Genomic DNA, 16,466 nt, shown 5'->3' on the forward strand with positions numbered 1-16,466 from the left:
GCTCTTACTGGCAGTAGCTCTAAAAACCTCTCAAATTTAACAGGAACCAGGATCTTTCTGCCATGCTTTCGAAGAGGAAATTATATTAGCCTGGAGGATGGTCTTCACTGGCCCCTGACTGCTCTCCTCTATGGTTTATGTCCCCCTGTTCTTGTTGTAGCCTCTCTTACGCTGGTTGATGTCTTGCATGAGACTCGGTCCTCCAGTCAGAGTCCATGGAAATCTGCTGCTGATAGCAAAGCAAATAAAATGAGCCCTTCAGGAAAGCAGATGGGGGAACAAAGCCTGTTGCCTAGGGCATTTAGAGAGCAATTGGTGTATTACACTGTGAGATCTGATTTCCTTTCTTTACTTGAATAACAGGCAGGAAACATGCCTGTGTCAAAGAACTACTTGTTTTGCTGTGAACATTCATTAGAAGTTGTCTTTTCATACACAAGCATCTTTCTTTGCCCCAGGGCCTGATATATCCAGAGGGTTAGCGTTTAGGAAATAATTTCACTTACAGAAGTAAATGAGACACTTTGGTAATGATGCTGTCTTGTATGGATAAGTGCAAGCATGGCCCACCAGCTCCTGTTCCTGCTTGCCTCCTTGAAAACTACACCACAACAAATGCCACAGTATTCCTTGGCTGCCAGGACAGTTAGGTATTAGGGTCTACACTTGCTCTTTCCAGTTAGGTCAGGTTCCCTGGTAGTCCCTACTCACCATGAGACGGCTCATACCTGGTGCTTGTCCAGAGGGACATGGCTGGAGAGACACCAGGCACAAGGAGGGAGGGAATCGTTTGCCATCATGGTCCTGGTGCGCCATCCTGGTGCAAAGGGTCAGCAGATGATTTGGTGGTCCTATAAGGTAAAGGACATCCAAGGTGATGAGGTCCTGCTCACAACTGAGGTGCTTGACTGGGAGAGGTCCTTGGCCTGACCTGCCTCCAGAGCCAAGCTTGGTCTTTGCCTGGGAGAGAGCATTTAAATAGCCCAGAGCAGATGCAGGGGCAGTGGAAATGTTGAGTGTTGTGGGTGATGCAGATTGTTGTCTCTGTTGCTCCCTGAAGATGGGGATGTTCCTTTAGGTGGTACAGAAGGAATGAGAGATGTGCTATTAAAAAACTTATCGAACCACCAGCAAAACGAATTTGCAAGTTGCTGCAAAGGAACAAAGCCCTGATTTCTTTGCAGTCCCAGCTGATGGGAATGGAAGCAGAGATGCTGCTGCTTTGGAGAGACTTGTTTTCAGTGTAGTTTCCTAATCTGAACAGAGAAAAGTGTATGTCTGGCTAAAGCCAGTCACTTCTAGAAAGTGAAGGCCAGCTTCTGCTCAGTAATGCCTCCAATTAGATGTACCTAGATTTAGGACTTCCTTGGCACGGCTCACCAGCTCCCCTGCTCTGTGTTAGGTCTGTGTTTTTGCCTGGACTCACATGTGCATCCCTATCTCAGGTAACTCATTAGAATGAGATCTTGAGGAGAAATTTTTTAGCTAAGTCAAAGGGAGCTTTCTCTCTTCACCTTTCAGTTTCTTCTCATAATCAAATGTCTGTAATAATGCAAGAATAATTCGGATAGAAGATTCAGTGTTAAGCACCTGTGTTAATTTTGACTGGATTTAAATTAATAGCCAATAAAAAGACTGTGAATGATAGAAAAATATATTTTGTAACAAGCAGCCACTAACTTTGCTTAATTAAGAAAATGCTACGTGCGATTCAGGATTTAGTGTAGACTGGAAAATGTCTTTCATGTGCCTCCCTAGAGGCCCAGCCATATTCAGTGTGCCTCTTTCAACAGTGACTTTGCTCTGTGTTTCCATGGCTGGGTGTTTTGCCCCTACTATTTTCACTGCAGTACTTGAGCTTGCCTAATCTCAGTACTCCCTTGCTCACACCTGAAACGCCTCACAAGCTGAGGCCCTTTTGCTCACCCGAGGGCCTTTGCTTCCTTGCCCTGTATTCTTTGCAAGGTTGGGCAAAGGTGGAGGACTGGTGCTGGTACCTCTTTATTGAGGAGAGCCTAGGCCAAAAAAGTGTGTGTGTGTTTTGCTGAGGTGGCAGGAATGTGTGGTAGTGAAACATGGTGTCCTGGTGGTCGAAGAAAACACTCCTAGCAATACCTTAAAGTAAGATGGTAGGTTGTCCATTCTTGTTCAGACTACTTATCCTATTCATATTTCTATCCTGCTGTCTGAAACCACTCTAGAAAGAGTTGTTGTATAAAGCACACAGGGAGGAGAAACTCCTTCTGCCTCCATTCCCTGCTTCAGCTCCAGCTCCTTTTCTCTTAGTCTGAACTGCTGGTTCCAAAGTCCCAGGCAAGCTTCCAGCAATGATGGAGGTGCAGAGCACTTAGTCAGGGGCAGATGGAGGTACACTACACTGGTGGTTTGGGAAGGATGAGGAATGGGGCTGTGGGGAGGGAAGGGTGAATTCTGGGATGAGTCCCATGAAGGGCTAGTGCAGGTGGGTTCTTCTCACCTGAACAGCAACATTTCCTCTGTCCCTTCAGCTCAGATGTAACTTGTGGAGAGCACTTTGTGCTGACACTAAAGAAGCCATCTTCCAGAGGATGAGGGAACCTCATGCTGATAGTGGGAACACATCTGTTGTGGTGTCTGGTCCCCTCACTCCTCTTCCCACAAGTGGGTCCTGCAGCAGCTCCCTACATCCCATGCTCTCCTTCTCTTCTGTCCCACAGAGCCATGACAAGAACTGTATCCAAGGAAGGAGAACCCAATGGGGCCACTACATCTGCTGAAGAGATAAAAGTGGAGGAAATGGAAGAGAGAGGCCAGTGGCAGAACAAAATGGAGTTTGTGCTGTCTGTGGCTGGGGAGATCATTGGCCTGGGTAATGTGTGGAGGTTCCCATACCTCTGCTACAAGAACGGTGGTGGTGAGTTCACAGCACACATGAATTGTTCCAGATCTGTAGGTATGACAAGAGACACGTGCATGCCTGAACCCATTTCTCCTATGCCCCATGTACCCTCAGGCACTCTCTTATTCTCTCCTTCAACAAGTTAGATCCTGCCAAAACTAGGAGGAATAAAAACTCAGAGGTGAATCCAGCTCCCCAGCGGGTACTCCTTCTTAAAACAGCAATCTCAAATCTAGACTCTTAAAAAATTGAACTCTAGTAACAACTTAAGGCTCTTGGGTATCTCAAGAAATTATTGGTCTTTGGAAAATACCAAATGCTGTGAGTGGTCAGAAAAGCCAACGGTGACCTCTTCCTACATATTTCCCTTTTCCTACTCCTGGTGTCAACTCCATCTTTTCAGGCCCTTGTTACAGAGGAGGAAAGGCTTAGATAGTGCTGGTATCCTTTGCTGGTATCCTTGCCAAGGCCTGATGGACCCTACGAGGAGGTTTCTGCCTCTTCCCCAGGAGCAATTTGTACAGTGATCAAACCACTGCTAGGGAAATCCATCCCCAAAAAAGGTTCATTCACCTTCCCTTTTGTTTCTTTTCATGGCTCTCCTTTTCTCTTGCAGTAACACTTCAATAAGATCATTATATGGTTAAAAGTTAAAATTTCTTATAACAATAAAATGAAACTTAAGGGAATAATTGACTGTCACTAACTTTTCTTGGTGAATCAAAATCTAACTTTATAGAAGAAAAGGAGGAATAACAAATTACATGTCAAATACAGCAATAACTTCTCTTTTGTTCTTGTTCTCTAGAGACACCTTGAAATAATGCTCTGGGACTTGCTTTCCTCCCTCCTCTCTTTGAGCTTCCTTTCTCTGCAGACCATGCGCCAAAGGCCTTTCTTTTCCAAGGTGCCATGAGCTTTCACCAATAGCTGAGTGGCTCCTCTGTAATTTTTCCGAGGCCTTCCAAATTCCTGTCCTCTGTGCTGTTGCTGGAGTTTATCCAAATTAAACAAGAGACAATAAAATATGTCCTCCAAACCAGAGAGGGGCATGGTAAGAAATGGTTAAAGAAAATGGAATTGAGTTTTTCTTGAACCTGGGATGATTTTTAGCAGATCCTCCAATATTTTGATGGTAGGCACCAAGAGCAAGTCAGATGGGCAGGGGTTAGGAAACACTGGAGGTGCATCTGATTGAAGAGCCTGTTCTGCAGTGATGCTTTGAGAGAGGAATCATGGGGTTTGCATGGAAAATTTCTCCCTGAGCTCAGATGATATCTTTGCATAGTTTATGCCTGTGGTACCCAGTTCAGTAGTCCTTGCAATTTGTATGCTAATTAGCATAAGTGAAAAGGCTACTTTTGTTCACTTTAAATATCTATTGAATAACATTTTTCTTTCTAATTAAACTACTCTGGAATATCTAAGGCTGTGATTCAGAGGGCAACGAGGCTAGGCTTGGGAAAGGTTAGGATGGGAGAGTCCTTCCCTCACAGCTCACACATTCCCTTTGCCAAAAGTATGGTACTGCTGTAGAAGGTACTTTTCTCTCTCTGGGGCTCTAGGGAACCAGAGCTCTGGTACAGGACAAGGCAGTGTCTTTCCCACGACACTCAAGGATATTCTCACTATTGGAAAAGTTCTTGAAATTGCAAAAAAGGTATTTTCCACCTACAAATGCTGCATCTCTGTCCCACCCTCACCCCCCAAACTGGAGACTGCTGTCCTGTCACCTTTCTCCACCTTTGGATGTACTGAGATGGTTATACAGCTATAAAGACAGATGCCATGGAAACAATAGTGCTAATTTTCTGTAAAGTGACCAGCTGTAACCTTATCTATTGCTGCACTGTCAAATTTGATCTGATTGCTCAGCATCCTGAACTTGTTATTGACGCATAAGGAAAGAGCATCTGTTTCTGGGGGCCCCACTCAAGGCTGAGTCTCCTCCACTGGAGCAGCAAATTGAGGAGAGGATCACAACAGGAGTTTCAGCTGGTAACTGCTGTGGGACAGTTAAGAGACACAAGACAATAGAGGTGTAAGAAAACCATTGTTGCTCAGAGACCAAAATGGGTCAATCTCTGCGACAGATTCTATCAGAAGAGAGGGTCTGGAATCTGCTGAAAGGGTCATCTGTGTGCAGGATAATAAAGCTGTCTTGCAGATTTGGCATAGATATCTTGCAGCACCGAAAGCAGCTGCTGCCTCTAGTTCAGGGCCTGCAGTTCCCATTCCCTACTCTGCAAACCGGACTGACCCCGAGAACCAGCCTCCTTCCCTCAGGCCCCAGGTCTCCTGCAGCTACACACAGCTGTGTTTAGGGGAAATTTGAAGGTTCTTTGTTATTGCAACACTGTTGGCTTAAAAACAAGGGCAAGTGTTCCTAGTTGCTAATTGTCACAGGAAGGAATGCCAGTGTGGATGCCTGTGCTGGCACAGAAGGAGAGGGCCTGGGGGGGACAGTGGCTGAGAAAGGCACCCTCATCTTGGTTGCAAGCAGCTGAGATGCTCTCTAGGCACTGGCAAGAGAGGTGTTCACTACCAAAAGTTTATTGTATGAAGTGGCAAGACTGCCACAGTTGTTTCATTGAGGAAAGCAGTCACCTTATCTTGTTTGGAGGGGAGAGGAAGTGTGAAAATCTACACTAAGGATGTGGAAAAAGTGAAATGACGGAAGGAAGGTCAGCTGTGAAAATGAGATCTCAGGAGTGGTTTTGAGCAGGGCAGTGAATATATTTGGTGTTTTGGTTTGGCAGCATAACTGAAAAGGCAGAAAATTTCAGACAGCTGAACAGAGCATTAAACCATTTTTTCAGGGCATTAAACTTTTTAGTTGTTGTTATTTTTGGTTTTTTTCTTATGCTTTGTTTATGTTGGTTATTGTGTCTGGAAAAAAGCCATGTTCTTTCTCTCCTTCCTCTTCCATTTTGACAAGGGTTAGTCTGGGGGCTATTTCAGGCTGATTTCTCTTCAGACATTTCTCTACATTTTAGCAAAAAAAAAGGATTTTGAAGATAGAAGTTAAACTTCTTCATTTTGAAAATGCTGGAAAGATACTCTTCCCCTATTTCCATTCTTCTGGTGCAATCTGCTTTCCAAATTTGACGTGAAATATGTCTCAAGTAAATTTATATCCTGGCAAATTTATTACTTACCAAGAAATGTCACCAGCCTCCAGGTTTGTATCCTCTGGGCAAGTGGGAGTTTTGCTGTGACTCTCATGAAAGGCAGAACAAATGTGGTTATGTGAAACAAGGAGTTATTTTGTTCACCCCATTCCTGCTGAAATCTGGAATGAGGTCAGGAGCATGAAGCAGGGAGAATTTCTTCAGCACTATACTTTTTTAGCTCCTTGCCTGGCTACTCCTTACCTCTAGGTTTTCGCCCATGCCAAATGCAGAAGCACCGCAGTAGCACAAGACAGACCACCCTTGTATTTTTTTCTGAGAAATGATGGCGGTGCAGGCCTTGTTTCTTTAGCAGAGGTTGCACGGTTAGTTCTGAGACACATTTATGTTTATGTAGCTGATTCCAGCTGTGGTCCCAGCTACCTGGCAAGAGGTTGTGAGGATAAGGTTTTTGAAGAGGTTTCTGAGGCAGCATTTTACCCTCTCTGCAGGAGCCTTCCTCATCCCTTATCTCATCTTCCTCTTCACCTGTGGGATCCCCCTGTTCTTCCTGGAGACGGCGCTGGGGCAGTACACCAGCCAGGGAGGGGTGACGGCCTGGAGAAAGATATGTCCCATCTTTGAAGGTGAGTCCAGTTACAGTATTTACTGGCAACACTTCCTAACAATTAGTGGCTCAGATCCTTTTTAAAAAATATTACTATTTGGCTTTTCTTTCTCCTTTATTCTCCCTCCCATCCTCTCTCTCACAGCCTTGTTACTCCTCCTGGTGCCTGCTGTGTGCAGGGGCAGTTCCCTGACCCCTCTGTGTGTGAGTGAGGGTGTGTGGTGCTGGCTGGGGGCTGTGCTGGTCCAGCTGAACCACGACCTCTGCTTTGAGGAGCTCAGAGCCTGGGAGAGAGGAGAAGCAGGATGGCCAGCTTGAAGGAGGAAGGATGGAAGTGTCAATATACAAACACCTGTGTGTAGTCCAGAACAAATAGTGAGAAGAGGATGAGGAAAGCTGGTTTCTAGTGCTTTCCCTGCCGCTCCCATGCCCAGGGCTGCTGTGGCAGCATTTGCAGGCTGACATCCTGCAAACTGGGGGAATCAGACTGTGTGCACTGGTCTGACAGCCCAGAGATGGGATGGGGTTGAGGTTAAGCCACGGGGATAAGAACCAGGACTTCTGAGGCCCCAGGGAAGGTTATTTAATGGGATTAATGTATTCATGAATATAATTTCCTCAATTCTCTTGTCTAGGGGAGAGCTTATTAACCATGTTCTGCAGTTGGAGAAACCTGTGCTCAGGCAGAGTGGAGCTTGGTTAGTTTGCTCGAGCATGGGCATGCAGTGCTATTTGAAACTCCCTGGGGGTCTGGGACCTCCTGCACTGGAGACCCCTGTGCTCTGGCACTGGCCTGGAGCTGGACAGCAGTGGCATCTCAAAGGTCACTGACAACCAGTTTTAAATAACTGAACTGGGCCTTTCTGGCCTGATTACTCTTCTGAGGTCTTGATCAGCAATGGGCACAAGCAGGACTCAAGACCAAAGCTGAGCATGGTGTGTATCAGCTGTGAGGATGTTTTTTGCCTGAGTCTTTTCAGAAGTAAGAGACTCAGCTGCATTTCTTTTCTTCAGAGGCAAGAGCTGTATTTTTCTAAAGAAGAGGCACTATAATGCAGTGGCATGGTAGCCATCAGAAATTTATTTTTCAAAGCAGCGTAAGGTTTTCTGGCTGTTTCACCACAGACCTGTCTAGAGTTACCAACAATGTTTCCTGTCTGCATGCACAGTCACAAAATCCTTCCTCTTTCCCTTATGTAGATCTTGCACTATCCTCTGGAGGGCCGTGTTGTTGGTGTTGCATCCTTCTTGCCACAGCATGACCTGTGTCTTTGTTTGGGGTTAAGTCTGATGTGTTTGGAGCTGGTTGCCAGTCCCATCCTCACCTCCTTTGCTTTTCTTCATAGGAATTGGATATGCCTCCCAAGTCATTGAGGGGTATCTGAATGTCTACTACATCATCATCCTGTCCTGGGCACTCTTCTACCTGTTCAGCTCCTTCACTTCAGTACTACCATGGGCCACCTGCAATAACCCCTGGAACTCAGGTACACCTTCCCTTGGTCAGCTTCTAGCTTCTCTCCAATTCCCAGAAATTATTTGTGTTTTGTTGAAAATATATTTTTTTTTGTTTGGATAAGAAGCTCTCATGAGCTGCAATGTGATGTCACCAAAAAATAGGCATTTTCTGGCAAGCAGGAGAGGTGAGTGGTAGAGTTTTCAAGCCAATCTAGAGCCCTCCTCATGTGGCAGGAGCTTTTTATTAGCTATTATGGTACAACAGTTTATCTTACAGTTCCCTTACTCTACCCATTTGTTTGGAGTTACTGGGACAGTTGCTGCCAGTGCCTGAACAGTTTCCTCAGTGCACTCAGCTTTGGGATAGATCAGGCCAAGCCTGCACTGGAGGATTTTGCCAGTTCATGTCTCCCAATGAAAGAACCAGTAACACAAAACTCTAAGGGCACTGTTTTCCTGGTTAATCACATCCACACAGCCTCCATACCGTTACATTCAGCAGGGGTCTCATCTCTTTGTGCTCACAATTCACTTAACTCTGCCCAACAGAGAAGACCCAGCTTTGGCTTTACTCAAGGTGCTTGGGCTGAGCTTGGGAAGATGGGGTAGATGTGAGGTAATCCTCGTGAATGTCCTTATCAGGACTTTTTTAACATGTTGAACAGGTTGTTTTGCTTGGCAGCAGCTTGGTTCCCTCCCTTCTCCTCTTGCATCAGTTAATTTCTGCAATTAGTTAAATTTCTCTATCCTGTGGGCCTTTCACTAACAGGTCTCTCTGCCCTTCCATCCCAGCAGAAGTAACCAGCCTTTAGAAGAGCTGATCCAATTCCTTCAGCTTCCCCAGCATGGGTTTGTTTGTAAGGAAAGCCACGTATGTTCTCTTAATAGAGAGAAGCTTCCCAACAACAGCTGGGTTTCCTTGGTTTTCCAGTGGATTGTCTTTGGCTGGCAAAAAGCAAGATGAGGTGCATTGGATGTGTGCCATCTCCTCTGTTTTTAGTTATTTCACGCTCTGTAACAGGGTTGGGGATGGCAAAGGAGAACAGGAAGGCCTTTGTGGTGTGTGTGAACATATGCATGCATGTGTGGACAGGGAATGGTGCATGATGTGGAAAGAGAATGGGATTTTCTATCCTGGCTACTCATAGTCACTATCCCTTGATAATGTATATTTTGCAGCTATCTGTTTTCAATTTGGCAGGGAATTGTTCTCTCCTTCCCCTCTTCCCTTCCTGAAGCCTTTGGCTACTGCTGGATTGGGATTCATAGCTGGGGAGAGGCAGAGTTTAATGTGATGTTTAATGAGATGCAAGAATTTAATGAGATGCTCTATAGCACAGGGTGAAGGGTCTGTGTTCTGCCAGAGTGAGGGTTAGGATCTAGAGGGCAAGGAGCATCCTTCGTGGAGGAGCCCTAGAGAATTTCTCACCTCATCAGCTTCCTTTTCTTTTGGTAGATCTCTGTGTGGACATTCTGAATAGATCCAGCCTGGACAACAGGACCTTGCCAGCGAACGCCACCTCCTCAATGATTGAGTTTTGGGAGTATGTGCTTGTTTTCCCTCTGTTCAGGCTCGCTCTCATCCAAAGGCTCCAGCGGCAGCAGTGCCTGGGCAGGGGGCTGTGTGTCTGTAGGAGCAAGCGAGGTGCCATGTGTCAGATCTGAACATGGGGAGCACAACGAGCTGCCAAGGGGATGGGCACAGAGCCCAGGGTGTGAGGGCTGGGTACACCTCAAAAGCAGCTCACTGCATGCCTGCCCAGGGGTGCTCATGTGCACCTTGAGGGTGTGTTTGCTTTCTGGCACTGAGCTGCCTGGGTGAGTGTGGCCACTGGGAGAGGCACCAAAAGCAGGCGAGGACTTGCTGCAAGCAGAGGTACACGTGGTAGGCAAATGTGAGAGGCCAGGGCAGACTGAACAGTCCTCCACAGTGAAACACAAAGTGGAAAAACTGCCTTTTCCCTTCTTTTGACCTAGTCCTGCTTGCTGTCTAAGGGAGGTGGTCTATCAGGCTGTTCAGGATCGTCCCTGGAGGGCAGGGATCTGAGATGGATGCATGAGATGCCAGAGAGGAATTTGAGGAAGGAGGAGAATTTTGAGGAACTTGGGGCTGGAGGCACTAAAACACAGTCTGAATGAGGGGTCTTGCAGCAGGCCAGACAGTGTCCCAGATAAGGTGGTCATCGGTGAAGCCACCCGACCGCCCCATATGCTACTGAGGAAAGTCTTATAAAGAAGAGGGCTGTCAGGGACTCAGCTTCAGCAGTTGGGTTTGGGTGTTTTCCCCATTTCTGGCTCCTAAAGTACCTTTGAAAAGGTTGACTGTCCTTTGTTTGTTGCAGCCACCACAGGGCACATAGAGATGATAAATTCCCATGGTTGCAGAAAGTCTGCACAGTGCTGGGTCCCCTCTCCTGCCCTGTTCCTTGCACATACTATTTAGTGAGAGCTGAGACCCCTCTGAAACAGTTGTTCAGGTTTTCTGTGGAGAGCGCAAGGGGATACTGAGTGGACTAATTTGGAGCAGGATGTGCAGAGGAGTTGTAAATGTGGGGTTGGGCTTGTGGGAACTGCATGAGCTGCAGTGCTGAGCTCTCGTGTGGCCTACCTATGATGGTGAATCGTCAAGCAAGGAGGCTGAGGGAAGGGCATGGGAATCATAAAGATAATTTATGCTTATATATAGGGTGTCTATAGCATATGGGGAGAAAGAATGGTGGCCATGGGCTGATAGTGGCTTTGGTGGCCTGCTTTGGATTGAGTTGTCTCTGCTGGGGAGCTGCCAGGCTCAGGGAGCGATGGGGAGCAGGTGTTGATTTTGTGTGGTGTGGGTCTGACAGCCATGGCGCCATGGGTTTGGAGAGTGGGAGGGTTTGGGTCAGCTACAGGACATGGTGGAGCAGAGATGACTAGAGAGGGGAGCCTTAAGCAGAGCTGGCATGATTTGCATGGCTGGGAGCCGCGGGCAGATGTATCGTAGATAGGCTGTTAAGTCTTTGGATGGGGTAAATGGGAAGGGTCTGTATGGGTGAGTGGTGTGGAGTGTTAATGCTTCTCTCCCTGTCCCTGGACACCGGCAGGAAGCGAGTCCTGGGGCTCACGGATGGTATTCACAAACTGGGCACTGTGCGCTGGGAGCTGGCTCTGTGTCTTCTGCTGGCGTGGACCATCTGCTACTTCTGCATCTGGAAAGGGGTCAAGTCAACAGGCAAAGTAGGAATGGAGATTATCCTCCCAGGTCATAAGCCTCCTTGTACCCATCTTATATTTCTTCCCCAATCTCTTTCCCTTCTACATGAAGTAGAGGCAGGAGACACAGCACCAAAGTGAAACCTAAAACCTGTTGGGGCCATGCTGATATACACTAGTTGTGTCTGAACCCTAAGAGGAAGAATAAATGAGTAGGTCCATCAGGGAGGGGAGAATTGGGAAAGAATTGCGAACTGAGGGGAGTTTTGAGTCACATTTTCCCTTGCAGATACCCACAGTGGTTGATGGATACTCCCCAAGTGCCCTTGGGAATCATGCACTCACCACTGTGTTGTCCTGCTGTGGCTTGAGGGTGTTTTTAACAAGATCCTCTGCAGTGGCAGACTTCCCATCCCTGGCAATAATTAAACACTTGAGCAAAACAGACAAGCTGCTGCCTATAACCAGCTCAGTGAAAAGATAATGAATCTCTCCTGCTTCTTTGTCCTGCAAAGCACTTGGGGTGGGAAAAGTGTCCTTGTTCTCTCTTTTGTGCTCCTTCTGGATCTGCGGGTTTTGGGTCAGTTGGTCACTTTCTGCATTTTGCTAGTGGGGCTGGAGCCAATTGGGATGAGCCTGAGGTTCATCCTGTAGAGCAGATGGACTGATTCCCCTTTTGGGGTGAGTGAGTGTTTGATGCCTTGGGCTGGGTGTTAGGGGCACTGCCATGGCCTTGACTTGCTCAGGACCTCTTTCTTTCCTGGAGTTGCAATGAGATGGTGGATCATTAATGATGATTGATGATTAGTCTTGTGGGTGTCCAGGAGATGTCCCAATAGCAAAGGAAGGGAACTAATTTCTGCAACAGATTTCTTCCTTCAAATCACTACTCTTGACAAGTGTTCCGTTTCGTACTTGTCACCTGTGTTTCAGTGTCAAATCCCATCTGCTACCTTAAAACTGCACTGGACACCCATTTCAACAGAATGAGATAACTTGCTCCCCTGACTAGATTTTTCCCAGTTTTTGCTGATTACTGGTTCTTGCTAGTCCTGACTTGTTGTCCACCATTTCTCAAGGAAGGAGAGCCAGACTCCACATTTATGGGGAGAGGTGATGGATGGTCTGCATTTTAAACCTTGAATCTCTGATGCCCCCTAATTTGAATACCACAGTGCCATCTTCACAAGGGATTGGGTCCGACAGGCTGTGATCTGCATGGAAAAATAATTAAGTCTCCCGAGGTTCTCTTTAGCTCTCAGACTTGTCCACTGAGTTTCTCCTTTGCCTCGTGCTGCCCCAGTGTGCAAAACTTATCTGCACAAGGCGAAAGCTTAAGTAGCTCAGTCAGGCTGGTTTAGCTGATTTGGTTTGGCAAAACCAGACCAGAAAGTGAGAGGAAGCAGTGGCTACATGTAATAAATGGAATGGTCTTCCTGAGACTACAGAAGACTTTTCCATCAAAATTTTTAGGATACAGGGCTATTGGCTATTTACCAGCCAGGTGTTATGGATGTGGTGCAACACTAAGGGAGGGGTTTCTGTCCCCAGATATACTACAGGTCAAACAGGCCAGTTGTCTTCTCTGCAGGCAGTAATTTTGAGTATTACAGGGGCACTGTCAAAAAATTCAACTGCTCCCCTCTTTTTCTTTGCTGACAACGTACTAAGATAAGCAGTGGGAAAGACCCAAGAATTCTGAGTAGGTGCATAACTTTGTTCAACAGCTCCAGATTAAACAGGAGGTTGTGCTTGCCTGAGAGGCTGCTCTAATGAGATAACCCTGCCAGATCCTTATGTTTCTGTTTCTGTGATTTAAGGAATCCAAACTTAAAGCAACCATAGTGACCTCAGGACAATAATTTCAAATAACTCCATAAAGACTCATTTTCTTTTAAAAGCCTTTATCTTTTATTCATTTTGCCCTATGTTTCTCTTCCTTATGCATTCAGCTGTTGTGCATAAATGTTCCTTAAAAGTGATTTCTGAAGGTAGATTTTAATACTTGTGCCCAAAGTACTGCCATTCTCATTCAATCAGGGAACAGCAAAAGTACCATTTACTGTGACTTATTTGACCAATTATTACTAAGCACAAAAAAAGTCATTTTAGGCCCATCACTATGAATCCATGGAGTAAACAAGCCTCCACGTTACTTGGATGAATTTAGTAATGAATAAATATTAGGAAGTTGCAACTTGCTGACAAATATTTTGCAAATAGAAAAAAAGAGTAGGTTATATTGAGCAATGGTTTAGAGATGATTAATTCTACTGTAATATCTATTTACATCACACACAAAAAGAAGTAAAAATAGGTATTATGAAAATAAAAGTCTACATTTTCTTTAAAGGCTTTGAGTTGCCCCCATTTTTTACCTGTAAGCTCAGAGGCATTGAAGGGATGAGAGTGATGCATGAGCACTCCTGGAAATGAGACCCCTCATAGGTGTCTCAAGTTGGACAGCAAAAGTTGGTGTTTAATTTGGAAAACTCTTGCTGGGCATAGGACCATTTTAATAACTCCTCGTTAAAACTCAGTGACAGGAAGAGATCTGGGTTTCTTCTGCAGCTTTAGAAAGATGAAGGGAACAGCTGGAGAGCAGGGAAATCACACTGACTGGAAAGAGAAAACAAAGCAGAGCAACCAGTGGCAGAGTCTTGAATGAAGAACAAAATGTCAATTGACTAAACCACCAGTGAGATGTAATTTCTTTCCCACCCCTCTTCTATGTTAGCAGCAGCAGCTACAGCCAAAAGCAGTCAGGGACGTTTGCTGGGGTGGGGTGAGATGAGGTGATGCCTGCCCCCGTTCCTGCTGACCCTCTCTCCCCTTGTTTCCCTGCCCCTGCAGGTCGTTTACTTCACTGCCACCTTCCCGTATGTGATGCTCCTTATCCTGCTGGTTCGAGGGGTGATGCTGCCAGGGGCTGCTGAGGGCATCATCTTCTACCTGAAGCCAGACATCTCCAGGCTGGCAGACCCACAGGTGAGGGATGGTGTCAGGCAAATGCTGGCCACGAGAATGTTCTCAATGCTCTGGCCTTGGGATCTGCTGCTAGCTGAGCATCTAGCTGTCATCTCTGAAAGGAGACCAATGAACCAGGATCCTTAAAACTTCTGAGAGGGGTCTAGTCCCCCTAAACAGCATATCCTTTTTGCTCATGGTCTGCAGCATGTGTGTATATTAGGTCATTTCCACTCATGGGCTCAGCAAAACCAGAAGAGTGTATCAAATATTTAGCATGTAACAGATACTTTTCCTGGCTTTTAAATGCAGATAATTAAGGAAGGGGGTATATAATCTATCGCTTTTAATTTTTTTCTGACCTGGTTAGCACTTTGGCTCCATCAAGGCCCTCCTTGGGTCCCTGTGCTTGCAGAGACCAAAGGCGTGCATGTGACATGGGCTGTGACCAGCTGGGTTCCCTTCACCTGTTCTGGGGGCTGGTCCCACCTGCCGGGGGCAGGGGCTGCCCAAAGGGTCAATCCCTGCCACCAGTTGTTGGAGCTCATGGAAACCCTCAGTGAGATCCTGCTACTGAGTTTAGGCAGGGCTTTAGTTCAAGTGGGATGTGTGTCCGTGCCTGAAGGGCTCCTGCCTACCCACCTATCTGTGAGAAATCAGTGTGAACTTAGGCAGCAGTGCCTGGGCTGGGATTCTTTGAAGGCTACCAAATTCCAGCTGCTGGGATGTTTGCAGCTGGGGGCTGCTTAGAGGAAAAAGAGAATGAGTGGGGAACCTGGAGACCATCAGAAAAGTGGGCTGTTTCCCTGCCTGCCTGAAACTCCCAGCTCAGGGCTTTCCCTGGGACTGTGTGAGAGCAGAGCTGCAGCTCAGCCCACAGTTCAGCTCTCCCATGGAGCCCAGCTCTCCCACTCAGCTTTTCCCATGAAATGCCAGAGCAAAGGGGAGCCTGGGTGGGTGACTGGCCTGCAGTCTCTCAGCTGGGCAATTTTCTGCTCTTCACCTTGCACTGTGGCCTCAGAGATGTGGGAAACTAGATCTGGGAGCAGGGAAGGGAGTACACGGATTGTTGCTCACACTCTCATTTGGGGTGACTCACCAGTGGCTCTGCAAGGAGATTAATCATCTGGGTCATGTAGGGACCACAGACATCTGCAGTGACAGCTTCAGACAGAGCCATGCTATCAGGGATGCCATCTCTACCCTGAATGCAAAAGTGTGGGATGGAGAAATGGTGTCACCTTGAGTGGGATGTGAAAATACGGTCTCCTCAAGAGACTTCTCCTGAAGGACTTCCAGTCCTATAGCTCAGTTTTTCCAGATAGGTATCTGAGTTTCTCCATTTGCTGCAGATCCCCTTTCTGTCTCACAGCGTTTGTTCTCCATGACTGGAGGAGTTATTGTTGACAGGGCACAGCCATTTGTTTATTTTGTTGCCAGATCTGAAGACCACTGATGATCTCTGTTCCAGGTCTGGCTGGATGCAGGTACTCAGATCCTCTTCTCTTACGCCATCTGCCAGGGGTGCCTGACAGCTCTGGGCAGCTACAACAAATACACCAACAACTGTTACAGGTAGGAAGAGCCTGCACTCCTCATTTCCTTCTGGAAATTTTCTCAGAGGGCACAGAGCTGCATCAGAGGAGGAGACCTTGGGTCATGCTGCTGTGACTAATGAGCTGCTCAGAGTGCAGAAGCTGCAGAGGACTCAGCACAGGGATGGAGAATGGCTGAGGGAAAAGAGGAGTACAGAAAATGGCTTAAATAGCGCTTCCTGCACGAGTCAGCGTGGAAACGAGAGACTGGAGGAGAGGGAGGAATGAAAATGGAGAGTGTCTCCAGCCACTGTGTAGACAGCACAGTCTATTTTGGCAGAGTGAATGGGCAGGGGTGACATGGCCAGCTCTGCCATCACATCTGCGACACAGGGGAGGTGGTACAAAGATGATGGCCGGGCCCTCTGTCTCCAGTGCTTTACTACCATCGGAGTAATGTACTGCCAGTGGCCTTTTGATCCTATCAAGGAGATTAATCAAGTCTGTCTGGCCTTCTCCTTGCCCTTGGATTACAGATCTATTTTATCCATGGCCTGACGTGGAGCTCAGTGGAGCTATCAGGACCATTTTTGACACCTTCTACAGAGCCCCGAGAAGCAGGGACTTCGTTATTCTTTCACATATTTCTCCAGCACAGATGGTGAAATGGAATTGTGCTTGGGAGACATCGATCATCTGTC

The 16,466-nt window shown here is 46.8% G+C and overlaps 1 protein-coding gene across 9 annotated transcripts in view; it reads left to right on the plus strand.

Annotated features, from left to right (window-relative positions):
- The window catches only part of LOC104692232 (sodium- and chloride-dependent betaine transporter), a 53,773-nt gene that overhangs the window by 12,321 nt on the left and 24,986 nt on the right, over positions 1-16,466 (plus strand). For 8 of the 9 annotated variants that reach the window (XR_002046523.3, XM_019288649.3, XM_019288650.3 and 5 more), the window contains 7 exons: positions 2,697-2,893; positions 6,501-6,635; positions 7,963-8,103; positions 9,531-9,618; positions 11,155-11,287; positions 14,117-14,251; positions 15,702-15,805. Coding sequence is in view for 8 of the 9 variants with exons in the window: in XM_019288650.3 (XP_019144195.1) it covers positions 2,697-2,893; positions 6,501-6,635; positions 7,963-8,103; positions 9,531-9,618; positions 11,155-11,287; positions 14,117-14,251; positions 15,702-15,805 (933 nt within the window). In the remaining variant the exon portion in view is untranslated. The remainder of the gene's footprint in view (positions 1-2,696; positions 2,894-6,500; positions 6,636-7,962; positions 8,104-9,530; positions 9,619-11,154; positions 11,288-14,116; positions 14,252-15,701; positions 15,806-16,466) is intronic. The other variant, XM_019288652.3, reaches the window with a different exon arrangement.

The sequence above is a fragment of the Corvus cornix genome, chromosome 1A (genome assembly GCF_000738735.6).
Source record: "Corvus cornix cornix isolate S_Up_H32 chromosome 1A, ASM73873v5, whole genome shotgun sequence".
Lineage (NCBI taxonomy): Eukaryota > Metazoa > Chordata > Aves > Passeriformes > Corvidae > Corvus > Corvus cornix.